A 19,821-nucleotide genomic window follows, 5' to 3' on the forward strand; every position below is an offset into this window, starting at 1 on the left:
TTAAGGTTCAAATCTAAAAATGATTAGGAGTATTAAATTTGATACCATAATGAGATAGAATAATGTAATGGAGTTTCTAACTTAAGTAATTTAGTTATCATTAAATAATAAAAATTCCAAAGGAAAGTGTTTTAATTTGATTATTAATCAAAAGAGGTAGAATTGTGATTGGAGCGTTACAATCACGCGCACTATAGTCTTCCATGGGGGGGTCCTCGTTTTTGTGCTTTGAACAATGGGGGAGAAAAAGAAGAGTCTTCTTTACTCATAATAATATTTAGTTCAGTGGTTGAGAGAGAAAGTGTTATAAAACAAAAAAGCGCACATGGCTTCATTACCACTATTGGGGCCTCAGCCTCATGCTCTTGCTCCTCCTCCGCCGCACCTTCACGACGGTGACGCTTTCAAACGCCGTCCTGATATGGATTCAGATAAGGTTTGCTTCCTCCCCCGCCTCTCTCTTGTTTTCTCTATCTGTTTTGACGTCTGTGTTTGGTAAACAGTGCATTTGAATTTAGAGTTTGGTGGCTGTTCTAGATCTACTCCGATCTTTGCTCCTTTTTTTATTTTTAAATATTTGTTCTATGTCTAAGCACAGTAGAATCGATTTGTATTCTCGTCCTCATGGTTTTGTTCGTCCGTCGTCCCTGATCTGAGCTCACCAGAGAGTTGTTTTTTTTTTTACTCCGGCGAGGCCTTTTATATAGGAGACTGCGATTTATACTTCATTTGTTTGCATGCAGTATTGCTAGTCAGCTTGATTGATTACTCTTATGATTTTCCCCAGTTACTACTTCAAACTTTCTCTACCGGAGATCTAAGCAAATCAACAGTAACCTTTTGAATCTTGTGTGCAAAATTTAGAGCTGAATTGAATTAGTTGATTTTCATTGGGTAACACCTGTATTTCATATCAAACTAGCTTGAGTATTTTTCCTTCATGTCAGATTATTACATATCAGTGAAGGTCTATTTATTTCAACACTGTTCATTCTTCAAAGTACATTTTGCTTGTTTGGATATCTCATATTATTTATTTCAATAATCAATACTGTTCATTCTTCAAAGTACAATTTTCTTTACTTGTAGATCTCTGAATTCACTCTTGGCAGGGTTTTGGAGTATTCCTATAGTTATGTCTTTCTCTTGGCCCATTGCTTCTTTGCTTTGTCTTTCTCTATCTCTCTCCCTTCTATCTGTGGCCGACATTTATTCTCGATTTTATTACTTTGGCTTGTCCTTCCCTCTGGCATAACTTATTCCATTTACTTGTATGATTTATCTCTGGCAAAACTTACCTCGGGATAAATGATAAATTAAGTTTGTTTTGATCATTTTATGCAATAGCATTCTTATACAGTCATATTTATCCCAAGGCTTGTTGGAAGCAGTAAATGCTTAACATCTCTCTTCCACCTTGTTGTTAACTTTAATCAGAATTGTTTAACGCCTATTACTAATATGTGAGGTGGATTGCAGGAAATGACTCCTGCGGTTGTAGAAGGAAATGATGCTGTTACCGGTCATATCATTTCCACTACCATTGGTGGCAAAAACGGTGAACCCAAGCAGGTTGGTTTCTAATGTTTGCAAAACCTTTTAAATAACTAGAACAACACCACTACAGTACCATGTGTAATGTTACTGCAGCTTTGGCCTGTGTTACTCATTTCGCACCATATGTTTCAGCAAGTGTTACTTTTCCACTAAAACTATTAACAGATAGATAAGAATAACTGATTATGATCTCTTTGTTTCCAAGTTGAAGTAATCATTTTCATTCTGTCCCTTACAGACTATTAGTTACATGGCTGAACGGGTTGTTGGAACAGGTTCATTCGGAATTGTTTTCCAGGTATACTGTGCTCCTCTATGCTAGCATTTACTGGTCATAAATCTTATTTTCCCTCTCTGATCAAGTCTAAAAATAACTATTTTAGGCGAAATGCTTGGAAACTGGAGAATCAGTAGCCATTAAAAAGGTCTTGCAAGATCGACGATACAAAAACCGTGAGTTGCAACTAATGCGACTAATGGATCACCCAAATGTCATCTCCTTGAAGCACTGTTTCTTCTCCACAACGAGTAGAGATGAGCTCTTCCTCAACCTCGTTATGGAGTATGTACCTGAGACTTTGTACCGGGTTTTGAGGCACTATACTAGTTCAAATCAGAGAATGCCAATTTTCTATGTCAAACTCTACACATATCAAGTATGCACACTGTTACTTGCAGTTTGTCTCGCAAATAACATCTAATTAAGTTGATTCTGAAACTAATAAAAAAAATCTAATTGCAGATCTTCAGAGGTTTGGCTTACATCCATACTGTTCCTGGTGTTTGTCACAGAGATGTGAAACCACAAAATCTCTTGGTACGTTATCTAGCATGGCATGTGTTTTGTAACCTTGACAAGTTTTTGGATCTAACTTTCTGGTGCATACTGTAGGTTGATCCCTTAACCCACCAGGTTAAGCTGTGTGATTTTGGAAGTGCAAAAGTATTGGTAAGGGTGATATCTTTCATTAACTCAGTTTCTTGTGTTTTTTGCTTTTCTATGTAATTACACATGTAGGTCATACGTTACAATTAAGTGTGAGCTTTAGGAATTATATTGCTTTCTCATTTCTCAGAAGTTATATAGAGAAGTATAGGCGGTAGCAGCATGTTCTGTCGCCCTCTTAAAGCATTCATTTCATGCATCTCTGTTTTGGTAACCCTTTAAATGTTTGGCAATACACTTTAGGTAAAAGGTGAAGCTAACATATCATATATATGCTCCCGTTACTATCGAGCTCCGGAACTCATCTTTGGAGCCACAGAGTATACAGCATCCATAGATATATGGTCTGCTGGTTGTGTTCTGGCTGAGCTTCTTCTTGGCCAGGTTGGTGTGGCTTTCTTGCGCTAATAAAGATCTGTTACATATAGTATCTCTGCAAATAGTGCCCGCCTGATGTTATATTATCTCAAACTCTCTCTGCAGCCTTTATTTCCAGGAGAAAATTCAGTTGATCAGCTTGTGGAGATCATAAAGGTGAACTCTCCTTTACTAATAATACCTGGATTCTTTTTTTTTTAGTTTAAGAATATAGGAGATTGTTATCATGAGTTCTTGCTACGTTGATTTAGGTTCTTGGTACTCCGACTCGTGAAGAAATTCGATGTATGAACCCAAATTACACAGACTTTAGATTCCCACAAATCAAAGCGCACCCTTGGCACAAGGTAATTCATCTCACCCTTCTTGTGGTCCAACAATGACTAAACTCATTACCTACACAATATTCAGAAAAGCATTTGATTGATACCACCAACCATATATTGTGCTCTTGACCTCCAGGTGTTTCATAAGAGAATGCCTCCAGAAGCCATTGACCTTGCATCTCGGCTTCTTCAATATTCACCAAGTCTACGTTGCACTGCGGTTAGTTTATTTTTATTTTTATAATTGGAATCATAATTAGACTCTTGTGATAACTTGTTTTTGACTTTTAGTGATGGACTGGAATTATAGAAGCTCGTTTAAATTCTCTTCCAAGTGTTGGATGGAGCTGAGTTTTATTTTGACATTTGTTTTTCTTCATCTCTTTAGCTCGAAGCATGTGCTCATCCGTTTTTCGATGAACTTCGAGAGCCAAACGCCCGTCTTCCAAATGGCCGTCCATTACCGCCACTGTTCAATTTTAAACAAGAGGTAAAAAAATCAGTTAGCAAAGGACTAAAAGCTAAGCTCCAAAAATGCTGCTTATTCGTGGAACTTTAACATAACCCAATTGGTTTTCTTTGAATGTGGAAACAGTTAGGTGGAGCTTCAATGGAGCTGATCAACAGGCTAATACCTGAGCATATGAGACGACATATGAGCACAGGATTACAAAACACTGTGCATGTCTGAAGAAACAGAGAAGAAAGCAGATTTACTACTTCTATTTGATATTTGACAGGTTCAGCAATATATTAACCACGACTATTATCAGCTTCTATACACTTTAGTAAAAGTCATCTTCAGCTTTTTTGAGAAATCAGAGGCTGATAGTTGCGTCTATTTCTTTTATTCCTTAGCCTGGAGAGTTGAGAGAGACACTGTTCCTCGTGTATTTTTGTATATGTTTTTGTCCGTAAAACAATTCTGACAGATCCGTAGAGAAAAAAAACGAGGCGAAAATATTGAACAAATATCATGTAACTCATGTCCACAAGTTAAGCCAAAAGATCGTCTTTTCTGTATGATCTGGGTTAACACAAAGACTATAAATAAGGCCTGATGATAATTCTCTTAATATTGACATTTGTCTTTGAAATGTTTCTTAGGGAAAGATTTGCATCTATAAAGTTTATTACAATTTTACAAGTGGTACGAGTGTGAAAGACAATTACCAATCATGTACCTTCAAAGACAATTTATAAAAAAAAAAACATACAGGCCAAATTTACCATAGCAGAAACAATTAAACATGATCTTGAAGTAATGTTTCTTATTTCATTTTGATTGCCATAGCCAAAGACATTATCATTTGATGTCTCACCCTAACCAAATCTACAATCCTCCAGTCTAGTTAGAGCAGCAGCCCATTCTCTTAAGAACCGAACCGTCTTCTTTAACGTTTATCGTCTCTCCTTTTCCTGGTAAATCAGTCGAAGATCCTTCTCCTCTGTTGGATCCATCCACACTTCTTTTGCTCACTATCTTGTGGATCTGAGTGAGCACTTCCGTGAATGCGTTTTCAACGTTGGTTGCGTCTAGAGCTGATGTCTCCATGAAATACAGAGATTCTCTCTCAGCAAAGGCTTTAGCTTCTTCTGTTTTGACTGCTACTAAGTGGCGCAAATCGCACTTGTTCCCTATGAGCATCACCACTATGTTCGGGTCTGTGTGTCCTCTTAGTTCCCTTAGCCACCTTGCTGCATTCTCAAAGGTCGCGTGCCTTGTCACATCATAGATAAGCAAAGCACCTACAGCTCCTCTGTAGTAAGCGCTGGTGATCGCTCGGTATCTATCAAAGCATAACCAAAACTAGTATAATCTTAGATGTGGTTAACAGAGATACAATAGCAACCACAGTTATTAGAGCAGTAACAGATAACTGAACAAAGTTAAAACTATTTTTATAAACGTATGACCCACATAGCAATCGTTTTTAAAAGGCATTTCAAAGTATCTACCAAATGGTTACTTTGTAAAGCAACAATCGCAGAGTTAAGGAAAGAAATCCACTTCCAAATTTAAAATGCATCTATGTCTAGCGCAAGCCAAGGCAGATGAGATGAAAAAAAAGTGTTTTCTTTCCATCAAGTGCATTGGGTTTAGAAATCCATAACACACAAGCTCGGACAAGTATCTTTGCGTGAAACCGATGGAAAGGCACAAACAATAGTAGAGTAACAGAGATTTAGATAACACTTGATATTAGTAGTAACGCAGATATCTATAAAAAGCAACACTTTTTTACTACGGGGATGGATACAGACAGGAGAGCATTGAGAGATACATATCTATAAACAAGAATCAAATAAGCACAAAAGAAAACCACTAGTAGCCTAAATGTGGTTAAATCCTAAGTAACCTGCAGAGTTTGAGGCCTGTGTCAGCACAATCTGAGACTTTTCTCTACAAATGATCAACTTCATCTGAGGTCGAACTCTCCAAAGTTTAGCAAAGCAGGCGCTTTGTTGCGACATATAAATAAAGTTAGAGAGATCAAAGAATCAGAAAATGAACAACCACACTTTCAACTTCTAAGATAAAAAAACCAACTCTTGATCTTTACATCACCAAATCACTCCCAAAAAAAGAAAGAAATCACAAATCCAGATTCATGAAATTCAGATACATAAATCTAAAGACTAAACACAATGATTCAAAAAAACTTTAATAAACAGTGAATCGAGTTTGAAAAACCTTATCTCCAAAGGATTGAAATCGAGTAAGCAGGAAAGAAGAAGAGAGGAAACGAAATCAGACCTCTCTTGACCAGCAGTATCCCAAATCTGAGCTTTGACGACTTTGCCTTCGACTTTGAGCGTTTTGGTAGCGAACTCAACGCCGATGGTAGACTTGGATTCGAGGTTGAACTCGTTCTTGGTAAACCTAGAGAGGAGATTGGATTTGCCGACACCAGAGTCGCCGATCAAGACGAGCTTGAAGAGGTAATCGTACTCTTCATCGGCTTTGTAACCCGCCATTGATTAATCGGAATTTTGGGAATAGAGAAATTGGGTTTACTCTAGTGAATTGTTGTGTTTGATGATCTCTAATAATAATAATGATTCAGAAGATTATGATAATGATGATGACGATGAAAGCTTTTTGTCGGGTTGGCTCATAATCGTTTATATTGCTTCTTCTTTTTAAAATAAATAAATTAAAAAGATATATAACACCTAAAAGTTTAAATATATATTTTAAAAAAAAATATCCGCTTAATAAGTTGCATAATTAAGGAAATCTTCTAGATATCTATATATATAAAGTTATTTGAAATCTATTTTATGAATGCTGTTGACAAAAAAACAATAAAGCTATATTAAACCAACACAGAGATATTAAAAAGCAAGAATGAAGGTATTTGGAAGTAAAGTAGAGATATTCATAGGCAATGTGAAAGTATATAAAGGTAATATAAAAATATTTGGAGGTAAAATAAAGATATTTTAAGGTAAAGTGGAGGTGTTTGGAGGCAATATGGAGATATTTGGAGGCAATGATGAAGGTATTTGAAGGTAAAGTGCATGCCGGTATTTGGAGGCAATAATAGAAGTATTTAGAGACAAAATATAGATATTTGGAGGCAACGTTCACGTATTTGGAGGCAAAGTCAAGGTATTTGGAGGCAACGTAGAGATTATTAGAGGCAAAACGGAAGTATTTGGATACAATGTAAAGATATTTGGAGGCAATGATGGAGGTATTTAGAGGCAAAGTGGAGGTATTTGGAGGCAACATTGAGGTATTTGAAGGCAAAGTGGAAGTATTCGAAGGCAATGTAAATATATTTTGAGGCAATGTGAAAATATTTGGAGGTAAAGTGGAGGTATTTGGAAGCAACGTGGAGATATTTAGATGTAATGATAGAGGTATTTAGAGATAAAGTGAAGGTATTTGAAAGCAACGTGAAAATATTTGGAGGTAAAGTCGAGGATTGAAAGCAAAATGAAAATATTACAAATTGTTGCGTTGACTTGGTGTGTTAAAGTATCTTCTAACCAGTTGTTGCCCAGTTGGAATGGTAAGAAAATATGCTTTGAAAATAATTCTAGAGATGTAAACTTGTTGTATTCATAAAACATGATCGTTTAAAGACATTATTATAAACGTTGCTTCTTCCAAAATTAGCACATAATGTGATGTGCATTGTACTCATTATATTAACCTTAATACGTACCACAGTCCACAACCCAATCTCAGTTCTTGTTATAATGATGCATATCGTACTATTTGCGATACATCTTTTTTCCTTTCACTTTACGAAAACACCATCTTATGCAAAAAAAAAATGAAAGTTCCATAAGAAAAAAACTCACATTATATTTTATATAGACCCATAAAGTTCTAACTAAAATCCGAATTTTATCCTGAGTATGATATATCTTGTTTTCTCAAATATATAAATGCCACAGATATGTCCAGACTTTTATTAAAACAATCACAAGTAGAAGAAGAATCTGACAACACAAGAAGAAAAAACGTATGGACGTTGTAACTGCAAAGCCTACAACAACAACTAAAATCAATCATTAAAGATGAAATTAATTAGACAAAAGTGCAACCAAACAATTAATTGACCAACTAGTTAATTTCTCATAATTACTACTACAATATAATATTGTTTTTAAAAAAAAAAAAAATACATAGAACAACCCACAATACATAGTATATAAATAAATACTACCCATATGCTTCCATATATTATATAATTCCCACTAACAAATAAAACAGAGAAAGATCCAAAAAAGAACGTAAGAAACTTGATCACTCCGGCTCACCACACGCTCAAAAGTGTCCCCTGCTGCGACACGTGTCAAACGGTCCAAAATAAGGTCCTAGACACGTTTGGGGGATTGTAGTAAGAGAGAGAGAGAGAGAGCACTACTTGATAACAGTAATAGGTAGCGCCCGAAGCGAAGTGGTCCACCATTCATATACATCGCACACGGCATCACGCGTCCTCACGTTGTGTCCGTTTCCCCACGCGCTACCACCGGCGAGTGACCCGATGCTCGTCGTTTGGGCTCTGTGTACATTGCCAGCTGGCAATAGTGCGAGTCCGGCTGGCTTTACTAGCCTTATCCAAATAAAAATTTCTAATATAACGGAGGCAAACGCTATTCCCACTAGCCTGTCTCTTCTTTCTACATCACCGTCCAATCCTTATTGTTCTTCAAGTACCTTTGTTATATGACATGTACCTTGCAGACAGCGAAGCATACGACTCGGTGACGGTCCTCTTTTTATTTTATTTTTTAAGAGCTTTATATTTTTCCTATATTTTACGCCCCTTGGATTTGACCAGTAAAAATCATAACTCAAAAAATTAAATAATATTCCCTTTGAGATTCATATCCGAGAGAAGAGAGAAGAGAGAAGAGAGAGAGAGGGAGAGATTGCTTCCATATCACACACGATGTACGACTGTTCTACGTACGACTTTATCCTTAATTTCACATCCCACCTTTCCTTCCTCCGTTTTATTATTTTTTGCCCTTAGCTTTTCATAATCTCCCATAAACACCCAATAGTTCCTTTATTCAATATATATAGATTATGTTGTTTTTTTATACTATTTCTTTTTCTCATCTTTATAATTATTATTTTAATAAATGTAATTCAAGAATAATATATTTTTTAAAAAAAATATTTCACCTATTTCTAAAAATCAGTTTAATAATATTAATATTTTATAATTATAAAAATTACTCTTATGAAAATTGTATGCAACTTAGATTTGTTCATCATTATTATTTTTTGAAAGAAAAGCCAACATATCATTTCAAAAAGAATTATTATTATAAATGGAAATGGTATCTCTTAAATGGTAAGAAACTTTTGACTTTTAGAGTATAGTAATATATATAGTGGTCATAGTAGCTTGGTCTATTAGAATAGAAGGGCATATTTGCTATTATTCCTAAATACACATATGAGGCTGGAAACTGAGTTTTTTTTGTTTTTTTTTTTAATGTTTTAATTTTTTTTTAGAGTTTGCCATATAAACCCTAGATTAAATTTCACGTTTTCATTTTTTTGGGTTAGATAGAGAAGATCAGATTCTTCTTCGTTTGCCAAAGGAACAAAAAGGTGAGTCTCTCGATTCGTGACAAATCCAAAGTAGATATTTTTTTTCTCCACGGTTTTCAAATTTTTCTTCGTTTTCGGGTTCCTCTATTTCTCTTTGCTCAATTGAGGGATCGGGTCGCTCCGATTTAGGTGTATCTGAAAGGTTAATCTTTCTTTCGTTTTTGTTTAGCTTTTGGGTCGTAATTTTATGGATCTTGCTTTTCAGATGATTGGAATGTGTCATCCATTCGATTTTGTTATTTTGCTTGTAAAGCTCAGTTTTTTATTTTTTATTTTGGTTCTTCTTAACTCAGTGATAGAGAGATGATAAGTGACTATTGTTGATTATTTCGATTTCTGGGTATTTGCTCAAGCTCTCGATTTGGTTTGATTTCATTTTACCCCAAAACTGATTTTTATAGTATTTGGTATCTCTGTTCGTAGATCTTGTTTGAGTTTTGTTCGTGGAGATTGACCTTACCGCCTTTTGTTTTTTCTCTTGATGCAGATTTATCGAACTAGTGTTTAATTTGTGGATTCTGGAGACAAGCAAAGATGATTTCTAGGTCGTACACAAATTTATTAGACTTGGCATCAGGGAATTTCCCTGTCATGGGAAGAGAGCGTAGGCGGCTTCCTAGGGTAATGACGGTTCCTGGTAATGTGTCCGAGTTTGATGAAGATCAAGCGTATAGTGTCTCTTCCGATAATCCTTCCTCGGTTTCATCTGATCGAATGATCATTGTTGCTAACCGTCTCCCGTTGAAGGCGGAGAAACGAAATGGAAGCTGGAGTTTCAGTTGGGATCAAGATTCATTGTATCTCCAGCTTAAGGACGGTTTGCCTGAGGATATGGAGATATTATATGTTGGCTCTTTGAGCGTTGATGTTGATTCACATGAACAAGACGATGTGGCGCAGATACTGTTGGACAAATTTAAATGTGTTCCTACGTTTTTCCCACCTGATTTGCAATCCAAATTTTATGACGGTTTTTGCAAGAGGCAGCTATGGCCACTCTTCCATTACATGCTTCCGTTTTCTGCTGATCATGGTGGAAGATTTGATAGGTCTCTTTGGGAAGCTTATGTTGCCACTAATAAGCTCTTCTTCCAGAAAGTAATCGAGGTTATTAATCCAGATGATGATTTTGTCTGGATTCATGACTACCATTTGATGGTCTTGCCGACGTTTCTGAGAAGACGGTTTAACAGGATAAGGATGGGATTTTTCCTTCACAGTCCCTTCCCCTCATCTGAGATATACCGGTCTCTTCCTGTTCGAGAGGAAATACTTAAGGCGTTACTAAACAGCGACCTTATTGGCTTTCACACTTTCGATTATGCTCGGCACTTCCTTACTTGCTGCAGTCGGATGTTGGGTCTAGAATATCAGTCTAAGAGAGGCTACATTGGGCTGGAGTATTACGGGAGGACTGTGGGAATCAAGATCATGCCAGTGGGGATCAACATGGGTCGTATTCAATCGGTGATGAGATATTCAGAAGAGGAGGGTAAGGTGACTGAGCTCCGAAATCGTTTCGAAGGTAAGACTGTGTTGCTTGGTATCGATGACATGGATATATTCAAGGGTATAAACCTGAAGCTTCTAGCAATGGAACAAATGCTGAGGCAGCATCCAAATTGGAGGGGAAGGGCTGTTCTTGTTCAGATTGTAAATCCCGCTAGGGGTAAAGGTATTGATGTAGATGAAATACGTGGTGAAATCCAAGAAAGCTGCAGGAGGATCAATGGAGAATTCGGGAAACCTGGATATCAACCTATCATATATATTGATACTCCGGTTTCTATAAATGAAATAAATGCCTATTACCATATTGCTGAGTGCGTAGTCGTTACAGCTGTTAGAGATGGTATGAACCTTACTCCCTACGAATATATTGTCTGTAGACAGGGTTTACTTGGATCTGAATCAGATTTTAGTGGCCCAAAGAAGAGCATGTTGGTTGCATCAGAGTTTATTGGATGTTCTCCTTCGCTTAGTGGGGCTATACGCGTAAACCCATGGAACGTTGAAGCTACTGGAGAAGCCTTAAATGAGGCCCTCTCAATGAGTGATGCTGAGAAACAGTTGCGACATGAGAAACATTTCCGGTATGTCAGTACCCACGATGTTGCTTATTGGTCAAGAAGTTTCTTGCAAGACCTAGAGAGGATATGTGTGGACCATTTCAAGAAAAGGTGTTGGGGGATGGGGATTAGTTTTGGTTTCAGAGTTGTGGCACTTGATCCTAATTTTAGAAAGCTTTCAATACCGTGCATTGTGTCTGACTACAAAAGGGCGAAAAGCAGAGCTATACTGTTGGATTATGATGGTACTCTGATGCCTCAAAACTCCATCAATAAAGCTCCAAGCCAGGAAGTTCTTAATTTCTTGGATGCACTTTGCGAGGACAAGAAGAATTCAATTTTCATTGTCAGCGGAAGAGGAAGGGAAAGCTTAGGAAAGTGGTTCACTCCGTGCAAAAACGTTGGAATCGCGGCGGAGCATGGATATTTCTTGAGGTACTTTTCTTCTCTACTGTTCATTAACACTTGTTTAAAGTTGTATACTTCTTCTCCTTCAGGGTTTAGTAAAATACCTTGTGTCTTTTCTATAGGTGGTCAGGCAATGAAGAATGGGAAACATGTGGGCAGAGCTCTGATTTTGGGTGGATGCAGATCGTGGAACCTGTAATGAAACAGTACACTGAATCTACAGATGGCTCTTCCATTGAAATCAAAGAGAGCGCTTTGGTTTGGCAATATCGGGATGCGGATCCAGGCTTTGGTTCGTTACAAGCAAAGGAAATGTTAGAGCATCTAGAGAGTGTTCTAGCTAATGAGCCAGTGGCAGTCAAAAGCGGTCACTACATTGTAGAAGTCAAGCCTCAGGTAAGTTAATTCTCTTCTGCTAAATTAAAGCATTTGAAGTTTTCAATTAATATCTAATTCTTGGAGTTTGTGCTCTTTGTGAATACAGGGAGTCAGCAAAGGATCCGTGTCAGAAAAGATTTTCTCATCAATGGCTGAAAAGGGGAAACCGGTTGATTTCGTGCTATGTATTGGAGATGACCGGTCTGATGAAGACATGTTTGAAGCGATTGGTAATGCGATGTCGAAAAGATTACTCTGTGATAATGCTCTAGTCTTTGCATGCACAGTTGGGCAAAAGCCAAGCAAGGCTAAATACTACTTGGACGATACTACTGAAGTGACAAGCATGCTTGAATCTCTAGCTGAGGCATCGGAGGCTTCAAACTTCTCTATGCGTGAACTTGATGGTGCCCTTTGATTTGAAACCAGATCTTTTGCCAGGTTTTGCCCTCTTATGATCTCAATTACAGTTGTATTTGCTCTGTTTCCGCAACATCGTATGGTCTTGTTCTCATAAACACTATCCATGAATGATGCATAGATGGCTAAAGAGGTTACACAGACAAAGACAAGGAAAAGAAGAGACAGGAGTTTGGTCTGTTTGTGTTTGTGTTTGAGATTGTGATTGAAAGAAAGAAAAGAAGAGAAGGGTAGTGAGAACTGAGAGTATTAATGGTAGAAAAAGGAGAAAAAAATGGTGATGTGAAGCTTTGTTCTTTTCAGATGTTATGTGAAGAGCAATCAATCAATCAATCAAAGGAGGAGCAAAATAGATGTTTGGTTTCAGGATGTTGAAGTAACAACAAGCAAAAGCTTTTCCTGATCTTTTCTCTTTCTTTTATTTTTTCTTTTATTGTTTATGATTATTATTGTTATTGTAATTGGATGATCTTGAGGATATCAATTTGGATTCGGCTGTTTATTGGATCTTGAACAAAAAAACTTAACTGTGAAAAAAAATAGTATGTAAAGATAACGTTGCGTGTCCATTGTTGACTTTTCATTTATTTTTGGGGTCAAATGTTGGCTTTTCATTTATTTATTATTCTTTGCGCCTTTCTTTGGAAATGGAAACTATTAAGGATGAAATAGAAAAACGCGAGCCCAATGGGGGTTAAACTGTGACTTTGAACCCAATGGGCCTGGCGTCTTTCTCGCTAACTGTGCGATCGCTTCGATTTTCTCAACTCTTTTTCCCTTTTTCCTTTTTTTTTTTGGTTGCATTGATGAGTAAGTAATAATGCGCGACTAATGATCTCGCAAAGGAAAAAAAGAAAGATTTTATGGAGAAGAAGAAGAAGAGTGTGGCTTCGATCCCGGACAATTACGTATCCATTCTTCAGCTTCAGGAACGTTGGCTGAAAGAGAAAGAGCGGAAACAGAAGAATCCAAAGTACTCAGTAGATAGAGGAGTGAAGGCGAAGCAGCAGGTTGATCATGGCCAGCGAAGAAGACAAGAAGAAAATGTAGTGACGGCCTCGAAGCCAAGTGTGAAGCCCGAGGAAAAGGGTTTAGGTGGAGGGTCTCTTATGCATTCTGCTGTAAATCGTTGTAATAAAGAACCAAAATGCGTTAAGAAAGATGAGCTTAAGGGCTCTGCAAATGTGAGCAACAAGGAAGAAGATAGAGGGGATCCGAGGGAGAAAAAGAAGAGTGATCCGACGAAAGAGGACACCCGGAGAGTTTTCACGGCCAAGGGAGAGCTTGCTGCTAAGGAAGAAACCAAATTTCAGGAACGCTGCTGGATCAAGAAGAGAGTAGAAGAGGAAGGAGAGACTAAAGAAGTCAAGGGACCTGCGAGGCTGACTAGCGGACAAGGTTATAGCCGAAACCAGAGACATGGTTGGTCGTCTACACGTGTTATTAGGGCACCAACTGGGACTATGGTGTGGGTGAAGAAGGGTAATAACGACGGGGATGCCGGTGAAAGTGGCGGCGTATGATTTATTGTTTAAAGGTTGGAACTTTGGATCATCTGTTTCTTGTAGGGTCTTAAGAGTGTCGAAGCTAAATAAATAATGTGTTAATTTATCATGGTCGTCAGGTGTTGTAGGATCATTATAACTCTCCCAGAAGCATTAGGTCGTCTAAGTCTAGGGTTTGTTTCATATCTTGTGTTAACTATTCCTTTGGGAATGAATTGTAGTTGGTGTGTGTAACTGGTACCAATTTAAGTGATGCGTGTACACAGATGTAAGTAATTCTGAGTAAGATTACGACCTAACATTGGTTTTTGTTTTCAGTTTTGTGTCAAAGTCTCTTGGGACTAGTAATTTAAGCATGAGTCTATGAATATGCATCAGTGTTCCTGAATTTGAAAAAGAGTTTCTTCTATCGAATTCGTATTATTATATATACTCCAACTAGGAAAATTATGATATACTTGTTACACAGTATGAGCAAGTGTCTCTAGATATACACAGAGATTGAGAGGTTTAAAAGGTCTCTTACTCAGACAGACGCTGGTGTTGGTGTTGATGTTGATGTTGAGGAAGCAACTCGGTTTTCAGGTGGGATTTCTGTGAACTCGGATAGGATTGCTCGGAATTCATCACCAGACATCGTCTCTTTCTCAAGAAGTATTTCAACAATCTTGTCCATGGCTTCACGATTGTTTCTAATGTGGCTCAAAGCTATCTCATATGCTTTGTCTGATAATGTTTTTACCGCGGAATCGATATCATTGGCAAGCTTCTCAGACATTGAGTTTCTTGCCATCATCCTCATAATGACATCGCTTTGACCCGATGAGTCCATTAGTGACCATGGTCCGATTTCTGACATACCAAATGTCGTCACCATCTGCAGGTCAATAACCAGATACTATCAATTTTATTCATTTTTTTTAACTAAAGAGAACAAAAACTGAAGCTTGGACTGTAGTTACCTGCTTAGCCAAACCGGTGATCTGTTGCAAGTCACCAACTGCTCCAGTAGTCACCTCAGAGTCACCAAAGATGACTTCTTCTGCGGCTCTACCACCGAGTCCACCAACAATTCTTGCAAAGAGTTGCTGCTTGGAGATTAGAGTAGGATCATCTGAGGGAATGAACCAAGTCAGACCTCTTGCTTGGCCTCGCGGTATCAACGTGACCTTTTGAACAGCGTCATGTCCTGGAGTCAAAGTTCTGCAGGAACAAACGAACTTCAAACTAAGCTCTTACTAACACAGACACACACTTCTAATCTGGATTGTGACTTACCCACATACAGCATGGCCAACTTCATGGTAAGCAACCAAACTTTTGCTCTTCCCATCTGTCATGACTGTTCCTTCCATGCCAGCAACAATTCTATCAATTGAGTCATCAATCTCTTTTGATGATATTGCTGTCTTTCCACGGCGGCCAGCCAATATGGCAGCCTCGTTCAAGAGGTTTGCAAGATCAGCTCCACTGAATCCAGGCGTTCTCATGGCTATTACTTCAAGTGAAACACCATTTTCAAATTTCTTATTCCCGGAGTGAACCTTTAGAATTTCTGTTCTTCCCTTAACGTCTGGAACATCAACAGATACCTGCATCAACAACAAGATACGCTAAGCAACCAGCAATAAAGAGGATCAATGGAGAGTCACAGACACAGGGTATTCCAATCAAATACATACCTGCCGGTCGAACCGCCCTGGTCTTAGCAAAGCGGAGTCAAGAATGTCTGCTCTGTTGGTTGCAGCAACTACAATAACACCAGTGTTACCCTCAAAACCATCCATCTCAGTCAGAAGCTGATTAAGGGTCTGTTCTCTTTCATCATTACCTCCACCAATTCCGGTTCCTCTTTGCCTACCAACAGCATCTATTTCATCCACAAAAACTATGCACGGAGCATTCTCTTTTGCTTTTTTGAAAAGATCACGGACCCTTGATGCACCAACACCAACAAACATCTCAACAAACTCAGAACCCGAGATGGAAAAGAAGGGTACACCAGCTTCACCAGCAATAGCTTTTGCCAACAGGGTTTTACCAGTACCAGGAGGACCTATAAGGAGAACACCCTTGGGGATCCGGGCTCCAACCGCAGTAAACCTCTCAGGCTTCTTCAGAAACTCCACCACTTCCATGAAATCTTGCTTAGCTTCATCAACTCCAGCAACATCATCAAAAGTTACACCAGTGTTTGGCTCCATCTGAAACTTTGCCTTCGACTGACCAATTTGAAGCGGGAAGCCAGGACCACCAGGGCCACCCATTCCACCAGAAGACCGCCTGGAGAGAAGAAATAAACCGCCAATGAGGATAACCGGGAATGCAAGATTCCCAATCAAGTTGAGTATTGGAGAACCTTGGTCTTCCTGAGCATTATGTGATGCGAAATCAATATTCTTTGCCCTCAACTTCTGGAGAAGCTCCTGACTTAATCCAGGTAGCTGCACGCGTACACGCTGAATACGGTTACCTAACTCAGGAGAAACAGCCTCTACAATAGCTATAGTCCCATTCTCATACAAATCAACTTTCTCAACCCTTCCCTTGTCTAAATACTCTAGGAACCTAGAATATGACATTCTAGACGAAGAAACACCTTGCCCTTGTTCGTCTGCATTGGCTTTTCCACTTGCAAGCAAACCCACTCCAGCTGCAGCGTTTCCTAGTAAGAGTTTAAAGAAACCTCTTCTTCCTTCTTGTTTCTTCTCATCTAAAGAAGCCTTCACAACTGTAACTTTAGATGCCCTATCAAGGCCAAGCTTTTGGGACCTCTGTTTGGCTGTGTAGACAGATAATCCACTCCCGATAAGACAAGCCGATGAAGCAGCCATCTGCACAGAAAAAATCAAGGGATCTGAAAGAGGAACAACAAAACAAAACGAGACATTGAACATGCAAATTTGTTGGTAACAGTATAATTCAACAACATGAACGACCAGTAGGCTACAAATATGAACGAAGGTTGGCACTTTTTATACTCCAAAGAGAAAATCTACTAAATAATACCACTAATATCCATTTAAACACATAAATCCACCATTCTTCGACATTCACTTGAAATACCTCAAAAAGTCATATTACGAAAAAACAAATACAGGCTTCCTGAACAAAACCCAGTAGAATCATGCAAAAGAATACCGGGATTTTTACTATTATTTTCAAAAGATTTGACAGATTCAGACCAACGAACCGGCGAATGCTTGAGATTAGAAAGATGAGCGAAGAGAGAAACGCACCTTGTAGTAGTTTGGCAGACGAAGAGAAACGCACCTGTTGTAATTTGGACACGAGAATGAAGAAGTGTCTGATTTTTAAGAGAAGAGATGTGGTTTTCGAACTGCTTACGTGGCTTTCTCTCAGTGGCCTCCGCGGTTTTAATCTGGCTGTATATTTTTCTTCTTTCGACAAGTCAAAAATTATGTAGAACAACAACAAAAAAAAAAAAAAAAGAAAAAAAAGACAAAAACAGGAGAGTTTTAGTAGAATAAGAGAAGCCACATGAAGCAATTAGCAACCAAGCAAAAATCCGAAGACGTATTGAGTTTGGATAGTTCCTTTCGACATAACCAACAAAGTACAGAAACAAAGACAGTTTTACATTAGTTTCGTATACAAGTTTTGATCCAAGTACTCACATATACATCAAGTCACTCGCCTTTCCTGTTTACACGTTTATCTTGATTTTTTTTTTTTTTTTTGTGCTTGTGAGCAAAACAATTGATCCGAAACGCGACAGAAACAGAGCTTATCTTAGATTGTCTTTTCCTCAATGGATTTGTGTAGCTAGAGCCTAGAGATGTTCGAGACTGATTGAGTCTCAGTGATCTCATCAACTCTCAAGTTTCTCATACACTTTCTTTAGCTTATACTCAAAAAGACTGACGAGAACTCAGCAATTTCATTCTTGTTCAGGCATACTTGTGCTCCCAGAGTCTGATAAAGCAGCATGGCGTCCCAATAGAACAAGGTCAAGAAGCTTCCTCCTTGCCTCGTAAACTGGATTTGGATCTATCAAACGTCCTCTCTCATAAGCCTCTCTGAGAAACACAGTGTGTCTTTTCCCTTTGGTTGACATATAAAACATGCCCGGGTGATCCAAGAACAAATCTCTTATGTTCAAATCAATCCCAAAACATTTTCTGAAATGGCTGATCTTTTCTACCTCCACCATCTTCTCTACAGTCAGACTGAGGAACTCGTGAGCAATCGCAACTGCTCTTTTCTCTATTCCCATCACACCGGATTTGTTCTTTTTCTTACCAACCATGTCCTCGTATGGCCCAACATAAGGCAGCCTCTGCCATTCCTTAACTTTAGCTTTAAAGTTCTTGCTCAGCCTCATTCCGGGTGGGTAACTATGTTTGAAACTAAACTGAATCTCGGTTCTATCAACAGTGCAGTCCTCCTTAGAACACTCAATCACCCTCCATTCCTCAACCGCGGCTTCAAATTCCAGTCTTTTCTCTTCTTCTTGAACCAGCTCTAAGATATGGGTATTGGGTTCATGACCATCACTAAGCCTAAAAAGATGAGGGTTCTTTGCGATGACAGAGTCCTCAAAATCATCTGGGAGCCCAAGTTCTCTCCAAACTTTGAAAACCGCACGAAGCGGGATTGACTTTGATATGGACATAGACAAGAGCCTAACCAACCGGTCAACAACGAGAGACAAAGTAGCAGTAATAGCCAAAGCCTCTTGGCGAGAAATCTCCCTGGCTACATCAGTTAACCTGCAAAAGGGCAGAGCTTTCACAGGATCATACAAGACATGAAAGATGTGAGGGTACTTGCGCAGAAAAGAAGCAGCGCCACGGTTAAGGTGGAGCTTCTGGGAGAGCCTGGAGAGAAAATCAATGGACAAAGAGGGAGGATCAGCTGTTGGATTGGCGAGGATAAGGTCTTGTATAGCAATGACCTTGAGAAGGTTCTTGTATTTGTCCATGAGCTTCTCGAAAACAGGGTCTCTCGACCTGGAAGCGACATATTGAGCAGACGTGGTAGTTGATCGGACGTTGATGACGGAACCACCACAAGGGTGAACCAGAAGTGATCTCATGAGGATGAACCTCATACTCTTTCAATCTCAAAGGGAATATGGAGCTATCTTGGGTATCAACGCTCCACAGCGTTACTATAATACACTCTCTGCGTAATTATATCGAACACCTTACGGGCATAGCAGAAGATCGAAAACTTGTTAACAACCAGGCGTGTTGTGGAATGTGGACTATATTGTATAAATATACAATTAATATTTTCAGAATTAGATTAATGTAATGGATAAATTTTGTGATATTTTAAAAGAACACAACAGCATACTATTACAAATACTCGACTAGATAAGTTTTTGACTGTAAAAAGAAATTAAAATAGTACGAAGCAATTTTTATATAATTAGTGTCAAAGCATTTAATAACCAACCATTCAAGTCCTTTGTAATTATTGAAAAGATTTTGATGGAAAACAAAAATCATAAGTTGAAAAAGTAATTGATTTTAAGGGATAACTTTTTTACTTTTTCAATAATTGATTTTAGGGGAAAAAAGTAGAAACGCCAAGAATTTCCAAATTCTTAAGAAAGTAAAAAACAGAAGAAGAAGAAGAAGCTAATTTCTAAAATCTAATTTTAACAAAAAGTTTAAGGAAAATAAAAAATCAGAGAGAATATAAACAGTCGAAGATACGAATACGATTAATTGGAGAGCAAGGTACATTAAACATGTTAAGTAATTAAATAAAA

The 19,821-nt window shown here is 38.2% G+C and overlaps 6 protein-coding genes across 8 annotated transcripts; 3 read left to right on the forward strand and 3 right to left on the reverse strand.

Moving 5' to 3' along the window:
* Nucleotides 1–260: 260 nt before the first annotated feature.
* On the forward strand, nucleotides 261–4,230 carry LOC17897113 (shaggy-related protein kinase iota). Its single transcript, XM_006307609.2, has 12 exons — nucleotides 261–436; nucleotides 1,480–1,572; nucleotides 1,796–1,855; nucleotides 1,941–2,213; nucleotides 2,300–2,374; nucleotides 2,450–2,506; nucleotides 2,747–2,887; nucleotides 2,987–3,037; nucleotides 3,133–3,228; nucleotides 3,344–3,427; nucleotides 3,596–3,697; nucleotides 3,803–4,230. The coding sequence occupies exons 1-12, from the start codon at nucleotides 326–328 to the stop codon at nucleotides 3,896–3,898; spliced, it is 1,239 nt and encodes a 412-aa protein (XP_006307671.1). The 5' UTR covers nucleotides 261–325; the 3' UTR covers nucleotides 3,899–4,230.
* A 156-nt stretch (nucleotides 4,231–4,386) lies between these two features.
* On the reverse strand, nucleotides 4,387–6,273 carry LOC17896994 (ras-related protein RABA1a). Its single transcript, XM_006304127.2, has 2 exons — nucleotides 5,966–6,273; nucleotides 4,387–4,997 (listed from the first exon to the last, which is right to left on the reverse strand). Exons 1-2 carry the CDS (start codon nucleotides 6,184–6,186, stop codon nucleotides 4,556–4,558), a joined length of 663 nt encoding a protein of 220 aa, XP_006304189.1. The 5' UTR covers nucleotides 6,187–6,273; the 3' UTR covers nucleotides 4,387–4,555.
* A 2,893-nt stretch (nucleotides 6,274–9,166) lies between these two features.
* LOC17900376 (probable alpha,alpha-trehalose-phosphate synthase [UDP-forming] 7) lies at nucleotides 9,167–13,174 on the forward strand. Of its 2 annotated transcripts, none has more exons than XM_006306693.2 (5): nucleotides 9,167–9,298; nucleotides 9,786–11,802; nucleotides 11,898–12,171; nucleotides 12,260–12,594; nucleotides 12,695–13,174. In XM_006306693.2, the coding sequence occupies exons 2-4, from the start codon at nucleotides 9,833–9,835 to the stop codon at nucleotides 12,569–12,571; spliced, it is 2,556 nt and encodes an 851-aa protein (XP_006306755.1). In that variant the 5' UTR covers nucleotides 9,167–9,298; nucleotides 9,786–9,832; the 3' UTR covers nucleotides 12,572–12,594; nucleotides 12,695–13,174. The 2 variants fall into 2 exon arrangements, with proteins under 2 accessions (XP_006306755.1, XP_006306756.1); XM_006306694.2 differs by lacking the exon at nucleotides 9,167–9,298 and adding an exon at nucleotides 9,337–9,440.
* Nucleotides 13,175–13,371: 197 nt separating this feature from the next.
* LOC17900356 (protein MNN4) lies at nucleotides 13,372–14,395 on the forward strand. The gene has a single exon (XM_006305532.2). The coding sequence runs from the start codon at nucleotides 13,437–13,439 to the stop codon at nucleotides 14,094–14,096; it is 660 nt and encodes a 219-aa protein (XP_006305594.1). The 5' UTR covers nucleotides 13,372–13,436; the 3' UTR covers nucleotides 14,097–14,395.
* An 83-nt stretch (nucleotides 14,396–14,478) lies between these two features.
* Nucleotides 14,479–17,399, reverse strand: LOC17897786 (ATP-dependent zinc metalloprotease FTSH 8, chloroplastic). 2 transcript variants are annotated; one of them, XM_023789121.1, is made up of 5 exons: nucleotides 17,318–17,399; nucleotides 15,761–16,912; nucleotides 15,357–15,670; nucleotides 15,041–15,281; nucleotides 14,479–14,955 (listed from the first exon to the last, which is right to left on the reverse strand). In XM_023789121.1, the coding sequence occupies exons 2-5, from the start codon at nucleotides 16,910–16,912 to the stop codon at nucleotides 14,605–14,607; spliced, it is 2,058 nt and encodes a 685-aa protein (XP_023644889.1). In that variant the 5' UTR covers nucleotides 17,318–17,399; the 3' UTR covers nucleotides 14,479–14,604. The 2 variants fall into 2 exon arrangements, with proteins under 2 accessions (XP_023644889.1, XP_006304954.1); XM_006304892.2 differs by lacking the exon at nucleotides 17,318–17,399 and adding an exon at nucleotides 17,145–17,273.
* Nucleotides 17,400–17,618: 219 nt separating this feature from the next.
* LOC17900047 (protein ROOT PRIMORDIUM DEFECTIVE 1) lies at nucleotides 17,619–19,407 on the reverse strand. The gene has a single exon (XM_006304723.2). It carries the CDS (start codon nucleotides 19,150–19,152, stop codon nucleotides 17,980–17,982), a length of 1,173 nt encoding a protein of 390 aa, XP_006304785.1. The 5' UTR covers nucleotides 19,153–19,407; the 3' UTR covers nucleotides 17,619–17,979.
* Nucleotides 19,408–19,821: the final 414 nt, after the last annotated feature.

The sequence above is a fragment of the Capsella rubella genome, unplaced genomic scaffold, assembly GCF_000375325.1.
Source record: "Capsella rubella cultivar Monte Gargano unplaced genomic scaffold, Caprub1_0 scaffold_1, whole genome shotgun sequence".
Classification (NCBI taxonomy): Eukaryota; Viridiplantae; Streptophyta; class Magnoliopsida; order Brassicales; family Brassicaceae; genus Capsella; species Capsella rubella.